Here is a 24,883-nt window from a genome sequence, read left to right as displayed (position 1 = left end):
AAATTTTAGAATATCTGTAGGTTAAAGTGCACATCCAATAATGACATGATTTAAATATATAGGAAGGTCAGAAATGCAGCACAGAAAGGGAAATGAAGTTGAAAGAGGTAACTGAAACAGAGCTCGATTACCACTCGGCAATACAAATAAGCGCTACGGTCCCTCCTGGGAAAGAGGGCTGTGCTCTGTTTGTATATTAATCTCTTGGAGGCCTAACAGTATTTTCACAGTATGTGCTGCATAAGACCTGTGTTTACGTGAAATACGTCATGGACAGTTTAAATTTTCCTGTAAAGTCATAACTCATAGAACAAACAAAAAAGTGTGGGATATTAATGGAAAGAGACCAAAGAGGTGATTTCCTTTTGTGGTTGCCTGCAGAGTTAAACAATAACCTGCTGAATTGTGAGCTTTAGTTAACTGGAACTGTTCTGTCCTTACAGTATTGAAAACTGAAATGTACCAACTTGTAAATTCCACACACAGGTAAATCAAAAGTTCCTTCAATTAGCACTGAATTCCCCCGTCCCACCTGCTTGCGAGGCTTAAAAGGCTAACACCTTCCTGTAGGCTATTGGCTTTTTTGTTACAGTGCAATGACTACAGGTTTTGTCAGGCGGTGTGAGCGATTTCTTCTCCTCACTTTTCTAAGTGGGAGCTAGTATCTCTACAAAAAGAAAAAATATCTGAGAAAGCTACCGCCCCTTCTTTTTTTTAAATCAGAGCAGAACAGTTTCAGAAGTGAACGCTCTGAATAGTCATGCAGGGCTCCAAGCATCATTCCCTTGTTTTTGTGATTAACAAGCAAATAAAACGATTTCCTCAAAGACAATCTTACATGAAGACAGAAAATTAAAGACGAATGAAGCAGGAGCTTAAACACACTAGTGAAAATATAGTGAACCACTCTGCGGTTGTTCTTTTGCAGAAGTAAGTGACCTAAGTTTGCTTAATTCTGAAGTTAAAGCACAGGAGTACTAAGGTCACTTCATTTTGGAAAGAGCACATTCAAAAAGGGTTTAATATACTGAATTTCACATCTTCACTTAACTCAGATTAACTTTTGAACAGTCCAGTGTAGACATGCTTTTGGCACATCTATCTTTTATAGGAAGAAGGATTGTTTCAGCTGAGACAACACAAGGAGCTGGGAAGAACCACTGGGAGATTAGATAGCAATGTTGTCATATCACAGTACAAACATGGTGGGTAACAGTTAACCCCCACCCCTTTCAGGCAACTTTAGTAAACGCTGCTGGCCCCATTTTACAGATAAGGAAATGAAGGTAGAAAGGTCAAGTGACTTGTTCAAGCCCGCACAAGTCAGTGACCCTGACCCAGAGTACCTAAATGAGACAACTGCACAGTGGTAACAACAGGTATGATTTAAATTGATTTAGAAGTCAGACACAAATGTAGCTGAGAAGATTATTTCAGTTTGGGAGTAACTTATTTCAAATATTCTTAAACCAAATCAAAATTTTGAAATCAAAATTATGGAAGTCATTTGGGTTTGTACCAATTTAACTAAAACGAAATAATGAATATTATTTTTAAAGGAAATAATATCATTAAAGTGGTGAACTTTCTTGCTTAGGTAATGCCTCAGAAGCTCTGAGCTGCTAGACAAAAGTTCATTTTACTACATAATTTTACCAACTGGTATTACGCAGAAGGGGTATTATAGAGCACGGAGGCAACACGTGGCTGCAAAAAGGAAGCAAAACTGAAGAGTAGATTTGATATAACTGTAAAGCCTTCAATTCTGAACAACAAATTTGTGAATTATATTCAAAGTCTTACTGTCCAGATGTATTAATTAGTGTTCTTTCTCCCATGTTGTATTTAAAAACAAAGAGATACAGTTTGAAGGTAGAAGCTAACATAGGCATAGCAATTTTCAGTGAGAATCTATTCAGTTTTCAAGTACAAAAGATGATAGTTTGTCTAATGTCTACCAATCCAAAACCTACAACAGAACAAGCCAAAAAGAACCTGAAAAAAAACGAACAAAACCCCAAAAACCACAATGATTTTTTTTCCTCTCTCCCCCCCCCCGCCTTTTTTTTTTTTTTTAAAAGCAGAGGTAGGGTCTGGGGACTTTATCTCCACTGACCATGTCAGAAAGAGAACACAAAAATAGTAGCCACACAATTCTGTTGAGTATGCATATGAAAAAATAAAATCCTGCTCCTTTTCTACAGCATTGCAGCATTTGTCCAGCTAAACAAAAATATGATCATTTGACCTGCTAAAACACAGACAGGAAGGGGATAGCAATTTTATCAAGTAACTTTTTCAACTACAAAACACAGGCATATGTCATGCTGCAGGCTGTAGAAGCTGGCACTGCCAGTGGGGTCCAACTTGTGTGGCAGGTGTGCCACAAAGTAGCCACATACCCTCCCCAAGTGCTACTCTAATCCCCTTCCCCTGTACAATGTGCTGCTCTGCTTTCTATTCCTAGCCCTGTGCCCTACCTTATCTGCTGCTCTGCATTCTTCTTCCTTCCTTGTGCTCCCTGCCTGATCTGCTGCTCTGCCTTCTGCTTCCTGCCTTATCTTCACTGTGCTGCCTGTCCCCACCCCAATCTGCTGCATGCCATACAGTGTCTGCCCATGCTGCTTGTGATGCTCATGTCACAGGCTGGCCACCCCTGGCCTAGACTACCAGGTTTGCCTGCAGTTGTCCAAGTTTCAAAGATGCCACCTAAGCACACGTTGCATTTTATATCTGAGCATGTAGCTTAAATGCTTAGGACTATGCACGCAGGATGACTGTCAAACTGTGAGTGGCATTTTTGGGACTCATACAACCGTGAGGATGACCAAATTTATAATCTACATGTCTAGAGAAGAATGGAATGCCATCTTCAGTATCTAGATATAGTACCTTTAAACTTACCTGGTTAAGTACCGTGGAAATACTTTTATTAATAAATCAAGCAACAAAATCTTTTGACAGCTCTTCCTAGTCAACTCTTGTTACATAGCGTTACAAACGTGAGAGGGGAAGGGAAGGCAAGTTTCCAAGGTCAACAGCGGCAGGATGCATGTTAAGAGCACCAAGGTGATGGTTTTATTTTAACAGGAGTAGTGAGAAAGAAATTCCACAGAAACTTATTTCAGATTTCTGTTATCATGCATCCAGATTCACCCATGCCTTGACTAAAATGACTCCAGTTTATTAGGGCAAAATATAGGACTATAGTAAATAACAGTCTACTTGGCATGCTACTACTCCCTCCAATTCAGGTACAGTACTCAACTCTGGATGCTTTCAAAATAAGAGACGCATAGCTTGGATGAGGGTTTGTATGTGGTCACATCTATCCTGGCACAATTCTGTAGCATAGGCACAGCAGTCAGGTGTGTGATCCTGGATCCAAGTAGATAAGCCAGAAAAATTCCAGGCACTGTTAAACTAGTAAAACTACACTTTTACTGGTATAGATTATTTTGCTCAGTTCTGAAGGTCTGGGGAATAAAAGTTAACTGGTAAGAACAAAACTTTGCAATGAATAAGAGGAACATACATTGGGAACATTTTACTGGTAGGGCTGTATGGATAAAATGCTTCCAGTATACATGCAGAAAAACAAACACATACTGTCAACACTCTGTCTTATGCCCTCTTACTGTGTCTGGCATTGTCAAGTTATTAATACTGAATTCAATGTTCTTCCCTACATGAATGAGATGTTCTCTAGGCCAATGGTTTTCAAAATTACAAAAGTCATGGAATCCTTTCTATATCACTTCTTCTGCTGCAGTATCCCAACCCTATGCTGCAAGTTGACATGGAGCCAGAAAGACCTGGCCTGGCAATGGTGGTGCACCACCTCCTGGCCCACTGCCATTACCCCCAATCTCTTTGCAGAACTCCTGATGACATATTGCAGATCCCAAGGTGCCATGGGACAGTTTGAAAACTACTGCTCTAAGCTAAAGAGCTTCTCATCTAAAAGCCAGACCACAGAGACAGAAAAGGAAGAGAAGATACATGGAACGATTTTTTCTTTTTAGGCAGTATCTTTAATTTTGTATTATATTCAGTCCTTGGGCAGGAACCCATGGTAAACAAGTTGTCACACTGAACTGGGATATATCCTGTGGAAAATACTTTGTGTAAATAAATTAAAAGCCGTTCTGTTTGACTGCAACAGCTTTAGCAAGCTTACTTTCACAGCTTGAAGTTAGCTTTAAAGTTTGGCCTATAATTGTTTTTACTGTAATGTTAAACTAACACTTCTCAGTGGTTAACTAGATGTCAGTCTTCATGTTCAGCCTTAGAAATGCAAAAGTTCTTTCATGCTGGCTTCAACATGTTGTTAAAAGACAAAACTAGATTTGCCTTGTCTTTAGCAGGGCTGCATCATGCAAGATCTTTGAAAATTTGTTCTACAATGTAAAGTTACGTCATGTTGCATTGCTACATCAGGCATCAGAAAGAAAAGGGATTTTTCGTAATGATCACTGAGACTGCTGGCTTTCCGGGAAAATAAGAATTTCTTATAGGGGAGGAGGCTGGGGAGCAAGGGCTAAGTGGGTGCAGAGGCATCAAAATTCCCAACGCAAGCTATTTTAGCCACTTTAGGCAGACAATACACAGAGAGGCAAGGCTGGATTGTTACTATAGATTTTAGCATGAATGAGAATTGGACCTGTTAAGTATTCCCCTTATTCCTTGGCTGCTTTTGTTTGGCAACCCAGAAACCTTTTTGTTTTGTTTTGTTTTTTAAATATTATCTAAAATCCACCCGTTCTCCCCTGGAGGCTTCCTGGAATAGAAAAATATATGCCAGTATTCTCCCAAGAAGTTTTAAAGCATTACATTGTGATTCAAGTTTCACTGACCTTGTTGTAATTGAGTGGAATTATATCAGTGAGAGAAAGAGATTAGATTCAGTCCTTTAGTGTTTATTAAATTAAAGAATGCACAGCTTGTAGAGTTGTATGGGATGGAAAAGTTTGAAAACCTCCTCTCAGACCTATGCTTGTAAATACCCTTTACCAGAGGTAGGAAAGCTCAGAAGAGAGGTCAGTTTCTTTACCTTATTACTCCCTGTGATTTAAATGTTTGGCTTAAGCAGCCAGTTTGCCCCATTCCCATTTGAAAACAGGTGTTCTCTTCCAGAGGTAGATATTTTCCATATTATAGAACTTATACTAAGGTTGAGGATTTAAAGATCGGAGAAGTCAGCAGTCAGCCTAATGACTGAACACCTACCAGGAGTTAAAAAGAAACAAAACCATGCAGAATACTGCCAAGTTTTGACGTGTAGTTCTCAGTTTCTAGAAACCAAGATAACAGTCACTGAAGTACCACAGAGAAGCACAGCATAACTTCCTTTATAGAGAGCTTTGGTTTAAGTTTCAATCCTTTCTTTCTGAAGCTGTGATGTTCCTGGCAAAGTTATTTTGTTGAAAATCCCTGAAAGCCTCATTAACAAAAGTAAAAATTACATTACTTTTGCTAGGAAAGAAAAAAAAATAAAGAAGAAAAGAAACAATTAAGCAAAGAAAATTTTGCTTCCGTTTCCTCATTTGCCATGAACTTCTGCATTGTCAGTAGCTCAAGGATTCTGAAAGATCTTCACAGTGCAGACTTCATCTTAACACTAAACTGCCTCGTGGACATACTTCGTTACCCAACTGTTACCACGCAAAACACTTCTATCTATTCAACATTGCAAAAGAACCTTGTGGTATCCCCTGGAAGTTATTAGCATACCACATATGATTTTAAGTTATAGAAATCTAACATACGTCTATCAACCCTGGTTATGTCTCAATGAGAATATTGGAAATTATTCTATAGGTACTTGAGAAATCCCTATATCAGCTTCAGCAGAAATCATATTTTCTTTACAAATAGTCTAAGGGCCAAAATTTAAGACCATATTCAAATTCAGTGTTAAAACAACACAAACACACATTCATACTTAAACAGATATAAGCTTCTGCTAACGACTTAGATGCTTCCCTGGAATTTTACACTGCAGTAAAAGAATTGGTACACTGAAGAGTACCAATTGCATAACAGTGTTTCAGGTTGGAACAAATCCAAAGGTTCACATGAGAGTTAATGTCTGTTGAACTGTGCATATTTCTAAGACTGGTAATATTTTCCATATACTTGGAAGATACCCTTATATATCTAAAATGAATTGCTATTTAAAAGGTGAAAGAAAACATGCAATATTTATGCTTAGGGACATGTAGCGAAAGAAAAAAAAATACTGAGAGGAGAGAAAGCTGAGCAATCCTTGAATCATCTAGCTGCTATAATGAAAAGAGGAATCAACTAGCAAGAAGTTGCTGGCTTCCGTGTATTACCCTTTCTTTCCTTCCTTTCCTAGCAACCCTGTAACTGTATTTTTGTGGCCACTCAGCAAGTGTCTCTACATACTACTAGAAGAGGAAACCATTACTCTTAGTAGTAATATCTTCCATTTAATCTGTGCTCAGACTAACAAAAGATCATCAAAACCATATAGGACAAAAACAGACTCACTCAAATGAGCTAGATGCCCTTCTTCAAGCACGAGTTCAGCTGCAAGTTTATGTTTAGACTAGGTGCTGAAACTGCACTCTCTCAATGTTCCTTGGTCAGAGGAGAGAAAACAGCTGCTAGGACGCCTATCCAAATGACCAGCTGTCCATATTACAGCGAAGTGGAGCACACACTCTTAAACTCCATGCAATAAAGGCAAGACGCTCAGAAATGTAAGTCTTATATGATACTTTTGGCGAAGTAAGACAAGTGCGTCTCCTTTAGTTGTACATTAGGCTGAAAGGTCTGGGACCTACAAGCAGGTAGTGTGTAGCAAAGTTATCACAAAATGATTGATTACAACAGGCAGACTCTAACAACTTGCTCTAGGGCAGTTGTTAGATAAGCCACAACTGCTGTTGCAAAATTACTCTCTCTCTCTTACATGTGCATGCACTCAACTTTTCAAACAAAAGATACTCATGCTTACACCATGTCTTGCCAGTCAAAAAAGAAAATAGCAATCATCACAAATGCATAATTACACTCAGGGTACATCTACATCTGTGATGACAAGCTTGTGTTTTTTAAATGCGTGCCCTGACACTTTTTTTAATAATCTCAGTGTAGGCACAGCAAGTGACTGTTGTGTTAGGACACTCAAACCTCACCCCTGCTTACATGCCACACTAACCAGTGGTCTGTGACAGAACAAGAGAAACATGCAAATAAATGCAAATCTGTAACTGGCAAATTATAACGGTTTTAACGATAAAACCAGATTTTATGAACAGTCTCGCTGTTTACTCCCAAATGATCAGTTTAGCAATACATTGCAGGTGTGTACACAGCCAGCTGAGGCTCCAAGACAGGCTACTGCATCTGGGGTTTGTGAAGAAAGAGAAGCCAGCCTCTGCTTAGTCATTTAATGCCAGATCCCACCCACCCCTCTCTTACTTCCCCTCCATGGCTCCTTTGCTGTTACCATCCCCACCCTGCACTCTTAGTGCATAAAAGAAGCTCCTTGGCTTTTTTTCCCCGGAAGGTTGAAGACAGAGGCCAGCAAAGCCACATGCATTTTTTGTCAGAGCCTCCCAGCCTGTAGTCTACTCTCCTATTGTCCACCCAGTAAAGAGATTCACAGTAGTTACAGCTGTTCCTTCTCTTGAAGCAGCTCCTGGACAAGATCTTGTCATAGCTGGGTCCCTGGGTGAGAATCACTGCTCTGAGTGGTGGAAGTAGGAGAGGGGAGCAAGAAATAAGACTTACTAGGCATCACAAAAATAATCATGCTCAAATGAGGCAGTGATAAGCTCTCATCTGATCTGTGAGTGTGCAGCATTTTGTGCTATCTTGCCTTAGCATCCCTCTGCCATCCCAGTCACTGGTTCTGTTATTTAGTACTAGTTTATACGGCATAAAGACTGGACTCAAGCAGCTTTCATCTGACATAATATTAAATGGTTAAATGTGTAGAGTTTTGTTGTTACAGATGGCCAAAATCTAGACTTCAGATGTTTCTTCCTTGTTGAAGCCAACTCAGACCCATTTGGTTATTGATTTGTTGCACCTGCCGCAACCTCAGAAAACAGACTAGGTTGTATGTTTGCTGTGGCGCGTATGTATGTCTTAAAGGTTTGCATCTTGTATCTGTGCAGTTAGAAAGAGCCACAAAATCTTGGGTGAATGAATAGGCAACATTATTAGAATCCCTCCAGTCTTTACCAATTTGTGCAAATGTGCCCAACTCCCACTGCTCTGAGAAGGCAACACAACTCTAGATAAGGTTTTGTAACATGAACCCCACAATAAGGGCTCTTTAGCCAGGCAAGTGTAGAGAAGGAACTAGAGACCTGCACAATAAGTGAAAAGGAACTTTCAGAAATTCTCACGCTGGGACAACTCCAACCCCATTTGAATCTCTAGGATTTGCAATTAATTTATATATTATTTCTCTGATTCTTCTCATTACTTCCTGCTTTCTTCAGGAAAGGACAGCATACATAGCAGCAGCTTTCAGAAGCTATTTAGCTTCTGGGGGCCTCTTGACTTAATGCAACCCGATGAGAGGTAAGATACTAACTGAAGAAGGGCAGAAATAAAAACAGAACTGCTAGGACAAGAAGTGGTAAGGAATGTTCTCCCTTTTTAAACTCAGGTTTTTTAATTCTTTAGTATTTTATGCAGAATTATCAAAAGCTACAATCATGCTTTGTGATAAGAAGATACTGCCAACATGCGTAAGAGCATAACAAACCACCAGTTAATCAAAGAATAGAAACTAATACAATCTTACAGCCAGCCATGTTTTTGCTCAAGGAGCCTGAACCTGAGATGAAATGGCAAATATGACACACACAAAACTGTGCTTTCAGATGTGCACCATCTTACCAGTTTCATTGGGTCCAGAAGCAGGTTCTCTCTCAGAGTGCTTAAATAGCAGAAATAAGAATAATGAGCAAGACTGCTATATTAGCCAGTCAAACCACTGAAACTGAGGAAACTGTTCTCATAGGAAAGCTTGTAGACCAGGCTATCCCATATCCATAAAACATTCAACCATAAGATTAAGCCCTATTGAAGGTCAGTGGCATTTGAAGTTAAGCGTTACATGCTTTTCTCGAATACTATTTTAAAGACATAAATTCCCAAATTAACACTTAAAAACAAGTCAATCATATTCTTAAACCAAAGCTGTTGGAGGAAAAAAACCCTCAGATACATAGGAAAAAAGTAGATATGGGAAGCTTGCCAAATGTGGGTAAAGAATTCAAGGATTCTTTTTTTCCCTACTTTTACACATAAATGTGTATTGGAACACCAAATTCTCTGATATCTAAGATGTTTTCAGGTTAAGAAATAAAAAATTAAATCCATATAATCAATCTACCACTAAATATTCAACATAGACTATGTTTGGCCTCTAAAAACCAGGCCAACTAGATTTGCAGTTTGGTTAGTATTTTTCAAAGACATTTGGTAAGACTTGGTGTTGCTGTAAGAAACGGCACTATTTTAGAGGCTACTATGGTAATCCTTCCAGAAGTCTATCATAGGGTTGAAATGCAAGAATTTTTCAGGTACAGCACAGTCATGATCTCCATGCAGGCTATGAAAACAGCTTTTCTTTGAACAAGATATGAGCCTTCAGCCATATGTCTTAACTATGTTTATTTGGTTACTTTTTACACAAAAAGAGCTGGCTGTTTTCTCCTGAGCCTTCACATTTGCTTGACACTAAGCAAGATACTTACTGAGTCAGTTGCAACACAAGTTGTTTTTGGTAGTGCATCATTTACATTGACATTAGTAAGAATGATTGCCCTATAGAAGTAACAGCATTGGGGAAAAATAAATCAAAGTAAAAACAAACGGAACCTTCTTTATTGCAAAAATAATATTTTGTTCCAGAAGGAAGATAAGTGAAACATGAATGTAACACTGAATTTTAATAAGAGCCAGAAGCAGAGGTATGATGCATGGTAGTATGATGTAAAGCACTATTTCCTGAAATAACTGAAGAACAGTACATTAGCAGCATTCAAACCTAAGTCTTTACTAGCCAAGTTAAGATCTTTGCTGATGGGTGACAAGCCATGGAGTCAATGAATTTGTCAATGAATAGTCAATGAATTTGTCCACCTTGTCTAATCCAACATGAAGCATGTTTAAACAACACAGTAATCAACATTTAAAAACGGCATGTGGTAATACCTGCACACACAGAGAAATCATATAAAAAACTACTACTGTCTTCCACCAGTAAATTCTCTCCCAGTTTTCCTAGTATAGCTGTTCTCTACAAAGGCTCATGACAGAGAGCAACCTAGCAGTTAGTAGGAAGACAAAAGTTGTGGGTTCTATTCCTAGCTCTGCAACCTCAGACATGACACACTCCAATTCCTTAGTTGACCTATTTAAAAATATGTAAGAATATTTACTTCTTGGGGGTAGGTCTTAATTTGTATTTTAATATTTTGGGATGAAAAGCACTAAATCAGACTTGTATTTAAAAAAGATTTTGCTTAAGCAGCTACCTCTCCCTTTCCTATGAATGTTGTTCAGTTTAACTGAGGCAAAAATCCTTCAATCCAGTTTTTCATGCAGCAGTTTTTAACTTCTGTATCTTCCTTTTCTAATAATCTGGGTCTCAGTTAAAGTTACTTTTTTTCTTTAGCCAGAAAACCCTCCCACATACTCATCTGAGCACTTCTTAAAGTTCTCTAAACATTTTTATAGCGCTGGACTTTGTCCAAATATTCAAGCTACCTGGTGTCTTTAGATGTATCTCAAACTTTCTGTTTACAGTGTAGTAAACTCTTTATTTCGAGACCTTACTAATTTGTTCCAGCACTTGGAAGAAGCAGACAAGCATCACTCACTGGAACTGGCAGTTTCCATCTTCTTTTTGTACTTTCTCTGAAAATGACAGTTTCCAGCACTTATCTTTGCATTCTTTCCTTTCCTGTCACCATTAAAACTTTGTGTCTTATCAAAGGGAAGTGTGGTCTTTTTGATGTTAGTAAAGACCGTCAAGAATCTCCCAGTGAACAAGATTTAGGTCTAGTGTTCCAAACGCAGCTCTACTCACCTAAGTAGAGCTTACCAGTAGGCCCCTGTATAGTTAGGTTGACGTTCCAGGATGTGAGTAGGTCAAAGAACAGTAGAAAGGAACTGAAGAGGAGGGGGGAGGCTGCATATCTGCTCCTGTCCTGAAAATGCACTCATACTTCAGGGGAGGAAAGTTCTTGGAAGTCATTACCTTGCCTCCCTCCTTTCTCCAAAGCTTCCTAAGCCATCTGGTTGTGGTAGCAGGCTGTTCCTTGTCTCTCCCCTGGAACATAACGCAACTTTGACTATACAGGTATGAAGCGGTACTTTCCACACTAGCAAAGACAATTATGCTGGTATTCATTAGAGTGATTATTCTAGTATATGTGCTGCTATAAGTTAAATAGAACTAGCTATTATTATTGTAGCTATTATACCAGTACAAACGCATCACATTGAAGGTCACACTGGTATAACTATATTATATTATCATATTGTAAAAATTGTTTTTTAGACTAGTCAGTAGCCAGACACCCTCACACTTCTCCTCTCTTCCCTTTGGTGGCCAGTCTGAGTGCAAAAAAGCATGCTGGTTGGTTCCATGAAGCCAAAGTGATAACCTTCCTCACCTGAAGCCAGACACAGCATGCAGCTTTCTCCTGAGTTAGCCATTGCAAGGTGGCAAAGCAAAAGGCTTACAACAATAAAATAAATAAAAACATAAAATGGCAATGAGCCCTTCCATTTTTTGAGTGCATGACTGTGGATAACATACCTAATATAATTTTTAGCCAAATAACTTCAGAAAAATAGCCAGCACACCTATGCCGTACTTTTTTTTTTTTAAATCTTCAGAACCTTCCTGAATGTGGAAAGTTGCATATCCATCCTTGAACAAGGAAACTCAGAAAACAAACTCCAGTACTGTATACGTAAAGGGTCAGCAACCTATGGCCCATTGGCTGAATCTGGCCCACAGAACCATTGGATCTAGCAGCATTTGACAGCCGAAAGCTTTGCCCTTGCCATGCCATGGCCAGGTGACAGGGAAAAGTGGGCGACCAGGTCCTAATGGTGGCCTGTGTCAGACCTGAGCTGAGCCATTCTGGCCTGCTGTTGGAAGACATTGCCAGCCACTGGTATACGTGGCTACCCCCAAGTCTCCTTGCAAGCCTGTGTAAAATTGTCAGATAGAGTCTTTGCTCAAAGGAAAGCTAAAGCATGGCTTATCTGCTTTACCCAGAAGTACAGTATCAAGTGGCAGAAAGCAACCATTTACATAAACACAGAAACTCACTGTGTACATTAGGCTAATTCTGTACAAGTCTCCAAAGAGACACTTGAAAATTAGTAGCTAGGAATCATTTATAGAAAATAATATTTCTGTATCTTTATTACAAAGACCTCATCAAGTTATTAAAACTGTAATATGCAAAGAGAACAGGGTTTTTTTTTTGCTGAACTATCTTTCTTGTTTACCTTAATTTTGCTAAGTTCAATGGTGAAAACCAATGGATTATTTCATTTGTAGGCTCTCTACTCTAGCATATACTTGGTTTGGTTTACAAACACTGTAGGAAACATTTGTTAACCTGTCTCCATGAGAACTTACTTTTATTTCAGTGAATGGCTGTTGTCATTAAGGGTAGTGAGAGCTGGTTTTATGGACTAAACTTGACATGATACTGTCTTAAAAGAAAATTTAAACATGTTAGGATAGGAATATTAGTCTATAGGTGATCTGATAAACATATACATTGATAAAGTCCCTGGCATTTTGGAGCTTAAATTCATATTCCAGACCCAAATCTTCAGCCTCTCTGCATGAAGAATATCCATTGCTCCTATGCTCAAAGAAATTATTTGCATGTCTCTACATAGCACAATACAGTACCATGCAGAAGTGCTCCATACTAACTGTGAATGTAGTGGCTTATACACTCAAATTCATACAACAGGGCAGTAACATGCTGAAATATCCAAGGCATGTCAAGTTTTGCAAGCATTAGATTCAAAACTGGATGGAGTTGAGCTGTGTTAGCACAAGGCTTTGACAAGCTAATCAACTCTGCACAGAGCTGACTTGCCCCATATAGACTATAGAGGATAGATAGTATCCTCTATACTCCATAGACTAATTAAGGATAGATGGTATCCTTAATTGGATACTATATCAAAACAGACTGCTGGATGAGAGAAAAGGATTCCTGTTCATGGCATGCAGGCTGTTCCAGTTACTTTTCTTCTCCACCATCATGTTACGGAGGATGTGTTGGGACCAGTGACTTATTTTGTGCATTTCTTGTGGTTTTTGGAGTGTATTATTATTAGCTATTTTTAAAGTAAGGTCTATGGAAGTTTGTTGGTAGGCTTCAGACAGAACTGGATTTTAAGGGAAGATAGTAAAGAACAGACAACAATCAACTGGCACACATTTTCAAGGTAGCTATTCAACACCAGTGGACTGTAGAGGAGAAGACAAGCACAGAGAATGGAAGGATACCAAATGAACAATGAAGTATGTGGACAAAAGTAACTGCTGAAAGGTTCCCAAGTATAAGAGACTTGAAAATGCAGCAGAAGAGAACATTTCAGCCACAGGACATACAAGAAATGCTGCTGCACGCTCTGGTTGGAAGACTTCAAAACTGCTATGACTACATGCAGCCGTACCTCTCCAGCCATGGGGCACTATAGGGAGCAGAGAATGTCTTTTGCCAGAGCAGAAAGTCTTGTGGGATGGGAGACAGCAGTAGCAACAAGGATGCCCTGCCACTGGGATACTTGATTCTCAGCCCCTGTCCTCCTCCTCTCCCCAGACCAAAGACTTAGTGGAGACTAGGAGCTGGAGAGGCTGCCTCCAGTGGCAGGGTGGATGCAGGACTCTGACAGGGGAAGGCAGAGTGGTGATAAGCATAAGGGGTCACTGTGTAGGAGGTCACCTGCAGGGGTTTATAGTTAGGACCTGAGGGCTGGCTCCTGGACAGTTTGCAACTGCTGGTTTGACTGCTTAAGCAGTGCCCTGGCTGCCTGTAGCAAGGGTCTGCTCTACCATACCACTGCAGAGCAACTAGCCCTGCAACAGGCACTCACAGTCTCTGTTTTTTCCCCTGGCTGCCTATTCCCCTGCAGCCAACTCATCAAGGGCATTGTTTCTCTCACCTGGGAAACCTCCCCAATGCTGAATCTTCCTTAAAAGTAAAACAAGCCTCTGGCTCCCTGTTAGAGAGCCCCAGTGGAAGTCAGCAAGGGTCTGGCAAAAGAGTGCAGGCAGCCTGTGGTGCTGTGCAGTGGCTCCCCAGCCCCTGGAACTGGGATTCCAGTCCTAAGCCCTTGAACCTCTCCTCTCCCCTCTTACCAGAATGAAGGAGGTGGTGGGGATTGGGCTGGAAAGTGCATCCTGGTGACAGCAGCAGGACTAGCAGCATGACCCAGCTGTTGGGCAGTTTAGCAGATTGTCAGTAAACCTGCCAGACTGTCCACCCCATTTTACCTCCCTTGTGAAGCAGGAGAAAGAGGAAGGTGAGTGGAGAACTGGGGGATTCTGGAGGACTTTGAGGTCCCATGTCCCTGTGCACATGCAACCAAAATTAAATGCTTCAGAGAGGAATTCATTTCAAGAGGTCCTCTTACAAAGTACTTCAAAGGACGTGTGTTTGACACTCTTCAAAGGGCCAGCTGTACAAAGCTGTCCAAAACATTTCTGTTGTTACTTGTCACAACATAAACAGTAAGCCTGAGGAGAACAGACCAAATGAGAGAAAGACACAAGAGTGGAGATGTGAGTAGGACTGGTGTCACACAGAACCTCAGAGGCAAGATCAGAAGGTTAAAACCATACATGGGAACTAAGAGAAGGGGCATAACAGTTGAGATACAGGAGAGGAAGAGAAAGTTTTTTCTTTTTTTTACTAGTAGCGTTCTGGATGTGCTAGAGGGGTGTAAAATGAGTCAAGGTAGAATAACCAGGATATTAGTAATAGGCACAAGACCGGGGGTGGGGGGGCAAGACACAAGGCAAGGCAAGGCTTTAGCAGCATTTTAAAAAATAGGATTCAGCAAAATCATGGGTATTGGCTGAGAAAAGAAAATTTGACTATGACCCAAACTATACATGATGCAGAAACTCAAGTGAAAACTTGGCCTCACTGAAATCAGGGTAGGCTTTTGTCCCCAACTTCAGTGGAGCCAGTTTTCACCCCATCTTTGTCCTCAGAAAGAAGTGTCATACACACTTATAGCATGGTATACAAAATTTTCATAACCATGACAAGGTTCTTTGGGTAGACATGATATCTTTTATTAGACCAACTACATAGTTGGAAAAATTGTTCATTCCAAGCTTTCAGGCACAAACACCCTTCGTCAGGCATAGGGAGAGTCTGGTGGTGGTTGTGTGCTACAACCAACAACCTCATAAACGTGACTTTACTGTTGCAAGGTTGCTTGTGTCAGGGAGGATGATGAATTTACCATCTGTTGCCAAGAGGAGGAAGAAAAAGAAAAACTGAGGTGGCATTTTTTAAGCTAAATTGAGTTTGAACTGGAAACAGAACGAACATGTGTGAGGAGATGGGCCTAAACACTGAACATGTGATAGATCTGAAAATAGTCAGCAGAGAGATGGAGATTGAGCCCATATAAGTTGTTACTAGGCAGTCTTTTAGTACTTGCTAAATCAAGTACTAAATGACTGCAGTAACTGCCAGTACTGCGCAGTTCTGGTACCACACGTCATTTCTGCCTCTACTGTGCAGTAGCGGCGGTGTCACAGTTCCTGCCCCGCAGTCCACAGTGTCTTGTGTAGACGCACCCACCATGTTGCAGTCTGAACTTACCCAGGCTACCTTGGGCAATAGAAATAGTTTAGTTACTGTAATACTCAACTCTGTGCACCTCATTTATCCATCCTATGCTATGGCTTCTAGACAGCTTCCATGGCCTTTCGATTATTCTTTGTATTAAATGTCTTCATTATAATTAAACAAGGTAACTACTGCCTAGGTCTAAATAAGTATTCTTACTACAAAGCCTACCTGTGTTAATGTGTCATCCTGTTTATCCATATAAGAGGCATATCACATGGGTCTGTGTGCTGAGATATTCTTGGATTCTCTCTAAGCTAGTTATCTCAGGTGCAGATTAAGCTACCCGTCTTCCAGGGAATTATGGGAAGCACACTGGAGAACTATCACCCTCCATTGATTTCATTTACAACAGGTAGGGTGGATTTGCATCTTCTAGACCAGGGGTGGGCAATTATTTGGGCCCGAGGGCCACTTAGGTTTTGGTGAGCTGTTACAGGCTGGGTCTGCACTCCCCCATCCTGCAGCAGCTCACCAAAACTCCTCAAGAGGCTCAGCTCTGCTCAGTGCTCAGCTGGACAGCTCAGCTGCGGGTGCCTGGGGAGTGGTATCTGGGAGTGGAGCAGGCAGCCAGGGTCAGGGCTGGAATCACGGGGACGGGACAGTGCAGGGCTGGGGCTGGAGCCCAGGGCTGAGCTGCAATTCACTCTCTGCACACTTCTGCGGCAGGCACCAGTTCCAGAGGCAGGAGCATATGAGGAGTGGATCATGGCTTTGCCCCCAGCCCCAGCCCTGCACTGTCACCATCCCGTGATCCCAGGGTCTCCATGGAGACCAGCAGGACTTGTGTAGACAGGGTGCACAGTCAGGTAGATGGGATGGGGCCATGGGCAAGCAGGGAGTGGCATCCAAGAGCAGAACAGGCAGGTGGGGCCAGAGCCGAGATGTGATCAGCTCTCTGCACGTCTCTGCCCATGGGGCCAGCACCTGTCACAGGGACACATGGGCAGCCAATCATGGCTCTGCCCCAGATCCCAGCTGCGTGCTGTCACCGCTCCATGAACTCAGCCCCACCCACCCATCCTGCTCCTGGACACTGCTCTCTGCCTGCCTATGGCCCCATCCCATCCTCCTAGCCATGAGCCCTGCCTGCGTGGGCTCTGCCCATGGCAGTGGGTGTGGCGCAGATGGGCCAGGGTGCCTGGGCAGTGGGACTGGGTCCAGCAGGAGCAGCAGCATGAAGAAGCCATTGCTACGTGCGAGTCAAGCTGCAACTGTGCCTCCCCAGCCCCACTACATGTCTGGGGGCAGCAGGACCAGTCACATGGCCCCACAGCCTGGGCTGCATCCCACATCTGGGCCAGGAAGGACCAAGGGAACAGTTGTAGGCTGGACAAAATCCCTTGGCAGGCCAGATCAGGCCCACAGACCTGTTCCCCCATCCCCTCCCAGCACACCTGGTTCAGCAGCTGGTCCAGCCAGTTTGGGACCTATGCCACACAGTGTGGCTCCTGAAGCAACTGGAATGGGCATTGTGTGTGGTGCAGCCCAACAGGAGCAGCAGCTGCACTGCACATAGTGCCCACCCCAGCTAGACTGTGCCATATGCGGTGTCTCCTTTGTGATGTGTACTGTACATGGCATCTGCTCCAGCTGGTCTGGAACCTGTGCTGCACACAGTGCTCACAAGCACCGCATGCAGAGCAGGTCCTGGACTGGCTAGAACATGCATCACATGCAGTGCAGTCCCAGAGCTGCCAGGATAGGTGCCACATGCAGCGCAGTTGCTGCTCTGGACAGACTGTGCCACACATGGTGCCCATTCTGGCTGTTGTGGGATCCATGCTGCATGCAGCATGGGTTCCAGACCAACTGGAGGAGCCACTGGAGCAGGTATGTGGAAGGGAGGGTCCAGCAGCAGCAGCCGGAAGGAGCCGCTACTGCCAGAGCTGCTGGAAAGCAAGTCAGGCTACTGCTGCACCACCCGAGCTCCACTGCATACTTGGGGGCAGCAGGACTGACCACATACACTGCCAAGAGTGAGGAAACTTCAGCTCGAATTAGAACTGCAACTTGGTTTTAACACGGGACCCCAGTCAGGTAAATTATTTGGGTACATTGAACCCACACCAGGTTTTCATCTGTGTGGATGGTAGGTGTTGTGGGCTATAAATCAGGTAAGAGACAACTTGTGTTCAGCAATGTACATATATCCATGTACATATCCCCAACCTCCAACAATCCCTTCAAAACTTCAAGCCTTTATTCACCCTTTCCATTGTATCACACAAGGACATACTAAAGTGGTGGCAAGAAAACGTTGGTCAATTATGTTAGTCACCTCAGGTATCAGATAGATTTATAGATTTACAGTAAATGAAAGTTAAAAAAAAAGAAGCTAAATTGCAGACTCCTAGAAGCAAAAGCTATAGGTTGTTCCAAACTTTCACAATGCTGAGCACGCTAGCAGAGGAGATAACTAATAAGAGTGAACACTGGAAAACCTAAGTCAACGCTTCTTCAGAGGTAAAATAGGATCCAGACAATCACACTTTTCTTAATTCTCTATTTGACACTGCTTTCCCTCCATGTTAAGGGCTCCTTTCCTCAAATGTGTGGGTTGTTGGTTTGGTTTTTAACTATAAAAACTATTCCCTAGACTTCAAGCAGATGGAGTACACAGTGGTGCCAATTAGTGGATACTCTAGGTACATACCAGGAAACTTAGAGAATTAGTGTTTAATCAGTAACACACAATGGATCATGAATTAAAAGGAATTCCATGTACAGCAAGGTTAGAGGTCCCCTCCTCATGGTTGTGACAAAGCCCTGTGCTCCAAATCATGGAGGGTATGGAGGCTATAAAAATAATAATAATAACCCCATTTGCCACATGTTAAACCAATGGTCCATGAGGCATGAGCACTGACTGTGAAACCTTCTGATGTTGTCACTAGCCACAGGAAGTTTTAGTTAAAACTGAAGTTTAACAGGGAGAGTTAAATATGATACTGTCCAAGGCAGGCTACTTGTTATTGCCTACAGGGAATCATATGCTGCGGACTACTAGATTAAACGGTCTGCTAAATTTAACTGCCATATTAAAAGGTTTCTTGATAATTAGCGATTAGCGCATCAGTTTTTACCTTTTCCCCTATTCTAAGCTTCACAAAAATACAAATGAAACTGTGAGCTTCCCACCCATGCCAGGGACACATTTCTGAGTGACTCCCCTCCAAAGTGCTCAGGAGGGGTACACGTACACACACACAGCAAACAAAGAAAGGGCTCAGCTTTCTCTTTGTCACCAAGAAGTCCCAAAGCATCCATGCTGGGATTAAAAAAAAAAAAGAGGAGGGAAACTGTTAGCTTTGCTAGTCTCCTTTCAAGGATGGCTAGAGGAATGCACAAAGGGAGAGTTCACCAGGCTGGCTAGCTGGGGAGCAGACAGTGAAGGTGTAAAGCCTAGAGAAGTGTAGTAAGAAGAAGCAGACCTGTTCAACATGGGGGGGGGGGGGAACCCCCCCCCCCAAACCAACCAGAAAATGCCTCTGTTCTCAGAGGGAATGAAAGATCTCCCCCCATGCAATGCTGGAGAATAGTTTTTAGGAAGTCAAATTCCTCAGGCTTGAACCCCAATCCCATAGACAGCCCCAAAATGAGGCAGCTGGCGGTCCCGCAGTGCCCGCGGAGAACAGGCGCAGAGCGACTATAAGTGAACACGGGGTTCGGTCAGAGCCACCTGCCCCTTCCTTCTCCCCCTACCCAGGGCAGGCAAGCACCCCTTTGCCCAGGGCCAGGGCACTGCCCTGGTAAGACCACCATTAGCATGCTCCTCTGGTGGGCAGCTTGGGCTTTGAGGGGGTGTGTGTGCGCGCGCGCGCGCGTGCATGAGTACGTATGCGTGTCCACACATGTGCATACCTGTATGTGTATGTGTCCATGCACATGCAGGTACAGACCTGTGTGTGCGCAGGAGCACGCGTACAAGTATGCGTGCGCACACAGCGGCGGCCTTAAAGGAGGGAAAGCCAGGCAGCTGCCCGGGGCCCCACACTTTTGGGGGCCCAAAGTTTTGCAACAAGCGTCGGACTTCGTCAAAACTAAGACTGTGAGGGGCTGCAAATGACTCTTGCCCAGGGCCCCAACAACCCCAAGGCCACCACTGGTGCGCATATGTGTGTGTGCATGAGTATGTGTGCACACGTTGGCACATCTGTACGGGGGGAGGGCTGCCCCCCGCGCCCTCCCCGCGGCGGCGGCACCTGCCCGCTCAGGCCCGGGACCACCTCTGCCCGGCCGGCCGGCCGGCCCGGCCTCCCTCCCTCTGCGCCCTCACCTGCAGGATCTTGTCCAGCCCCTCCTGGCCCAGGCACGGGAACTCCTTGAGCAGCTGCGACTTCTGCAGCTTGTAGGCGTCCGTGGCCGCCCGCCAGTTGGGCTCCTCCAGCACCTCGAAGATCGCCGCCCCGATGGACAGGTAGAAGATGATGGCAGAAGTCAGCAAGGGGCCGCGGTCCACCATGCTGCCGGCGCCGGCCCGGGTCTCAACCGCACGAGGGGGCACCTCTCCCGCCTGCTTCTGCTTCTGCTTCTGCCTCTGCCCCTGCCCCTGCCCCTGCCCCTGCCCCAGCGCCGCTCTCCGCCCCGCTCCCTGCCGCCTGCCTGCCCGCTCCCTGCCTCTGCCTCTTTCGCTCGCTCGCTCTCCCCACCCACTCTCTCCTCCCTCTTTCCCTCCCCTCTGCCTCCTTCCCCCTCTCCTCCTCCCTTTGCATTTGAATTTGGTGCCCTCCCTGCTCCCCGCCCCCGGGCGGCTCCCTGCCTGCCTGGGCTCGGCAGCTCCCAGCCCCGTCAGGGCGGCCCTCTGCCTGGGGCAGGGGAGAGGGGGCAGCCCGGCCTTTCAAGCTGGGGTAAAGCAGCAAAAGAAAAAGGTGGGGGAGGGGGATGAGGCGTCTCACTTCTGTGAGGACTGGTGGTGGCTCCACACACAAGTGGGCGCAGTCCTGCCGGGTTCATGAAGGCTGGGACATCTTGAGCCCCTGGGATGAGGAGAGGTTGTGGGAGGGGAGCTGAGGCAGGGGTGGGGACCGAGGGGACGCTCTCTGCTCCAAGAGAGGCTGAGGCAAGGGCTGAACGTTCACTAGAAAAGGTTTTGTGAGGCAACTGGGCTCCCCCCCATCCAGCAAAGTCACCTGGAATTTGTCTTTTGCTAGGCCATTCTGGGACATGGGTCAAAGCCCACCAAGCAGAGCTATAACCCCCACTTGGTGATGGCAGGGAGGGGGGCACCATGAACAGGAACAAGGCCAGGAGGGTCTGCAAAAGAAAACAGAGGAAGTGGTCTGCTGAGCTTCTCACCATCCGTGCCGCTTGCATGTGACAGGATTGCAAAAGTCTTCAGGGCAGAGACTTGCTCTTTCTGTTGGGAAAGGCTCCAGAACAGGGGAGCACAACCCGCAGCCTGTAGGCCAAAGCTCCCAGAGCCGTTTCATTTGGCCCACCGGGCCCCTCCTCCCCAGCTGAAAATTTGGCAGCAGGGGCGTGGTGGCAGCATTAATTGCCACTCCCCTGCTGCCCAATTTCCAGACCCATGGGGGCAGCCTGATAGCGTGACCCTGCATGCTGGATCAGATGCACAGGACTGCGGCAGCTCAGGGCCCCGTTACAGGCACTGACCCTGCTCGGGAACTGGCCCATAGGCCAGCCCTGCCCCACGGGGCTAAAGGTTGAGCACCAGTGGCCTGGAAGGTTTTGTATGTTTTGAACAACAAGCCTGCTTGTGGCTTTCCATGAGACCCAAAAGCTTCCAGCTTGAGGCAATCCAGCACAGCTTGTTTGTGACACTTATCTCAGAGTTGTGCTCACAGTGGTTGCTCCCTTCCTTCTAAAGAGGGGACAGAGGAGAGAAGAAAAGCTGCTGGATCTCTGTTCCGTGAATGGGGCTGTGGGGGAAGCAGGAGCATGCAATGGACTGAGAAAATTCAGGCCCCTGCTGTATTCACCAGTATTGCTGTGTGTGATGTTCTAATAGCAGAGTACTGCTCACATGCTGTACTAGAAAAATCAGCCTTTTATGCACATGGGTCATTCTAGCCTTCCCAAGTGAAAAGCTGTTCTGACAAAAGCAGCTTTGCCAGTGTCACTGCATCTATGCTAAGAGCTTTTGACAGGACAGGTATGTCAGGTAGGGATCACACCCCAGGCAGCTGAGCTTTGCTGGCAAAAGTTTGTAGAGCAGACTTGGCCCAAGAGGGCACAAGAAAAGGAGAAAGAAAGAAGAAGAAAGAAAAGGGAATAGGAAAAAAATGTGGTGGGAGGGAAGAGGAAGAGTAGCTTTAGCTGTGGGTTTTCAGAAAAACTGGTTTGTAAAATTCAGAGTGACATCAAACCTGTGCTGCGAGACTGCCCGTGGAGAAGTGCATTGCTCCTTAAATAAACAGTAATTCCCAACAATGCAGTCATTCATCACAGGGGACTACACTGTACAGTAGGTTCTCTGCTTTCTTTCCAATTTAGCAATTTAATAGCAGGACTATTCAATGCATTAGTGGCTTGATCTCACAAACTTTTCACAATTGTTACAGACACTAGGTGGACCCTTTCTAACTTTCAGCTCTTTACTTCTGATTGCCTAGCCAGGCCTTTTAGTAATAGAGTCAGCTGACATTTTAAAAAGTCTAAATTGTATGTAAATATGTTCTTTGTTCCTACAGAAAAAGTCTCCCCCTCCCCCAAGAACCAAAACCCTAAAACATTAGTGTGTGTGTACTTGTTAGATGTTTCCTTGGGTTTTAAGGAGGTAATCATGATTAAAAAGTGAGAAATAGTTTACAGCAAGTCAGCATAAAACTAACTCTAACCCCTAGATGTAAAAGTCATCTTATGCAAATCAACAAACTCCTTTTGTTTGGCTATCATGCTTCAATTCCTTTTGTCTTCCTCAGAATGAATTACAAGGCATATTTTCATGCTGTAGTCTAAGCAAGTGTGGCAAGAAAGAATTGCTTTTTCATAGCTGGTACCTCCCTTTACGCCTCCTGATTTTAAATGCCTCTCTTGACCTCATAAAAGATCCAGTCTCTTTTTATCCATAGCTCTGTTCTACTCCCTGCCTTTCTCAGATTAAACAGTGCCCCTATTGTTAACCCACAGCACCTGCTACATGGGGCCCACAGCTTTCCATGCTAGTTGGGTTAATGAAAAGGCCAGGATAGTTCATTCAGAGGCTTCAAAAATCCATTTAAAATGTTTGGGGTGAAACAGAAGATAGCACTGTGGTAAGCAATACTGCAAGTATCAATCATGCACTATTTGCATAGGTCATCATCATTTCAGGCTGCCCAGTCCAAAGAGGAAATCTCTTTCAACCAAGCTGTGTATCTAAGACACATTTGCTGTACAGATGTTTCCTAGAACAGCCCTGGAATGAATGAATGAATGAATGAGTAAATGTCAGAAAATGTTTTAGATTGAGCAAATGAAGAGACATTGGGGCAAAGGAAAACTGTAGTGTTACAGCATGTGCTGCAGCCCTTATGCAACATGAAAAGGGGCATTAGCTCAGCTGGTGCTGTATTACTGGTATCACTGATTTGCTGGTGCTCTCTTTCTAGGTGATGACCATCAGTGCTGCATCTCTCAGGCTTCCTTAGCCATCTAGCTTTGGCCCCTCCAAATTTGCTTTAGTTGCCAATTGCAAATCGTGCCTTGGTTTTGTGTATGTTTAGAGGAAGGTAGATGCTAGAGCTCTAAGGTTAAAGTTATCTATATTGGAGACAGAATTTTCTTTGGGCTTGTCTGAGACTGTGGAATGAATACCCACAGGAACTAAGGATCACACACACACGAACAACATCTCTATCCAAATAAAACGCTCTACTGCCCCCCCACCCCCATCTCCTGGGTGGATGATGAGAGAACAAAAAATATGTGGAAGATTAGCCCTTAATAAACTACTAAAGGGAGCTGGGATATTACTGTGATATTATAAGATGGTTGTAATTTATTTGGGTAGCAAAACTTATTTGCAGCACTTGTTTTTGCCACTGTGATTCCTGGACTTTTACATAGATATTTCATAGCTTATCTGTGCATTCCAGCGACGAACTTATTTCTCAACACCCACAGCAGCAAATGCATCTTCAGAACTGAGCTGAGTGGCCCTGTTTCTCTGAAACTGTTACATGAGGAAACTCTTCAACTTCTATTTAATCTGCTCAATGATGAGCCAGTTCTGTTTGACAAGCATGGAAACTAAGCCAAATCTTATATTAGTCCTTGATTTTAATATTTATGTCAATAGCATGGAATATCTAGACCGTACCTATGAATCCACTTTAATTTTTGCAGTCCTTGTATTAATTTCACTTGTGATACCTATAAAGAGGTGGCAGTGAAACCTTGTGATCAAGATGCAGGGGAAAAAATGGTGACTGTTCCAAGACAGTATGTTTCTTTTCTGGTATATAAAACTTAAAGTTTAAGTCTTAAATTTGTGCAACAGATTTCCCAAGTAACTGTTATTTTTTGTTTATTTTAAAACAGAAGATGTTAAAGTGTCTGTTTTTATCCTCAAAACTGTATAATTCAATGGATTTTTAACCTTACATTATTTTTTTTAAAATGTCCAGTGGCAAAGGATCTACTGAGTGCAGGTGCCAATTTTTTTTCCACCCATAGAATTCCATACTACAATTCATTCATCCATTTCCTTCAGAGAAGGAAAGGTATCACATAGTTTTCTACAGGGGAAGAAGTGGAGAGTCTGTGGCTTTCTTCTCTCTTCTCCATTTAAGGCAAATTAATCTCTTGGATGTGTCATAATGAGGGTAGACACGCAACCAAAGAAAATTATCACAGTCTCCTATACAGTGGCTCTGCAGCACCACCTTGTAGGGCTGATTCTGATTTGATACATAGGTACCCTGCATACAGTGTCATACGGTATGACATTCTTCTCCTTGATGCTAGAAATATTGAGACAGAGCAGCACTAAAATGTAATCAAGGCAAAGTGAGTTGTGATGCAAATAC

General features: G+C 43.6%; 1 protein-coding gene across 2 annotated transcripts in view; it reads right to left on the bottom strand.

The window, feature by feature from the left end:
* Window positions 1-20,437, bottom strand: part of KCNK5 (potassium two pore domain channel subfamily K member 5) — a 60,096-nt gene extending 39,659 nt beyond the window's left edge. Inside the window, exons 1-2 of one of the 2 annotated variants that reach the window (XM_019527274.1) lie at window positions 20,191-20,437; window positions 11,258-11,329 (exon numbers count right to left, since the gene is read on the bottom strand). In XM_019527274.1, coding sequence (XP_019382819.1) covers window positions 11,258-11,329; window positions 20,191-20,376 — 258 coding nt within the window. In that variant the 5' untranslated portion in view covers window positions 20,377-20,437. The remainder of the gene's footprint in view (window positions 1-11,257; window positions 11,330-20,190) is intronic. The other variant, XM_019527275.1, reaches the window with a different exon arrangement.
* Between the last annotated feature and the right edge of the window lie 4,446 nt (window positions 20,438-24,883).

Source organism: Gavialis gangeticus, unplaced genomic scaffold (genome assembly GCF_001723915.1).
Source record: "Gavialis gangeticus isolate Ggan-Ray unplaced genomic scaffold, GavGan_comp1, whole genome shotgun sequence".
NCBI lineage: Eukaryota > Metazoa > Chordata > Crocodylia > Gavialidae > Gavialis > Gavialis gangeticus.
This window is presented reverse-complemented; position numbering and strand designations above follow the sequence as displayed.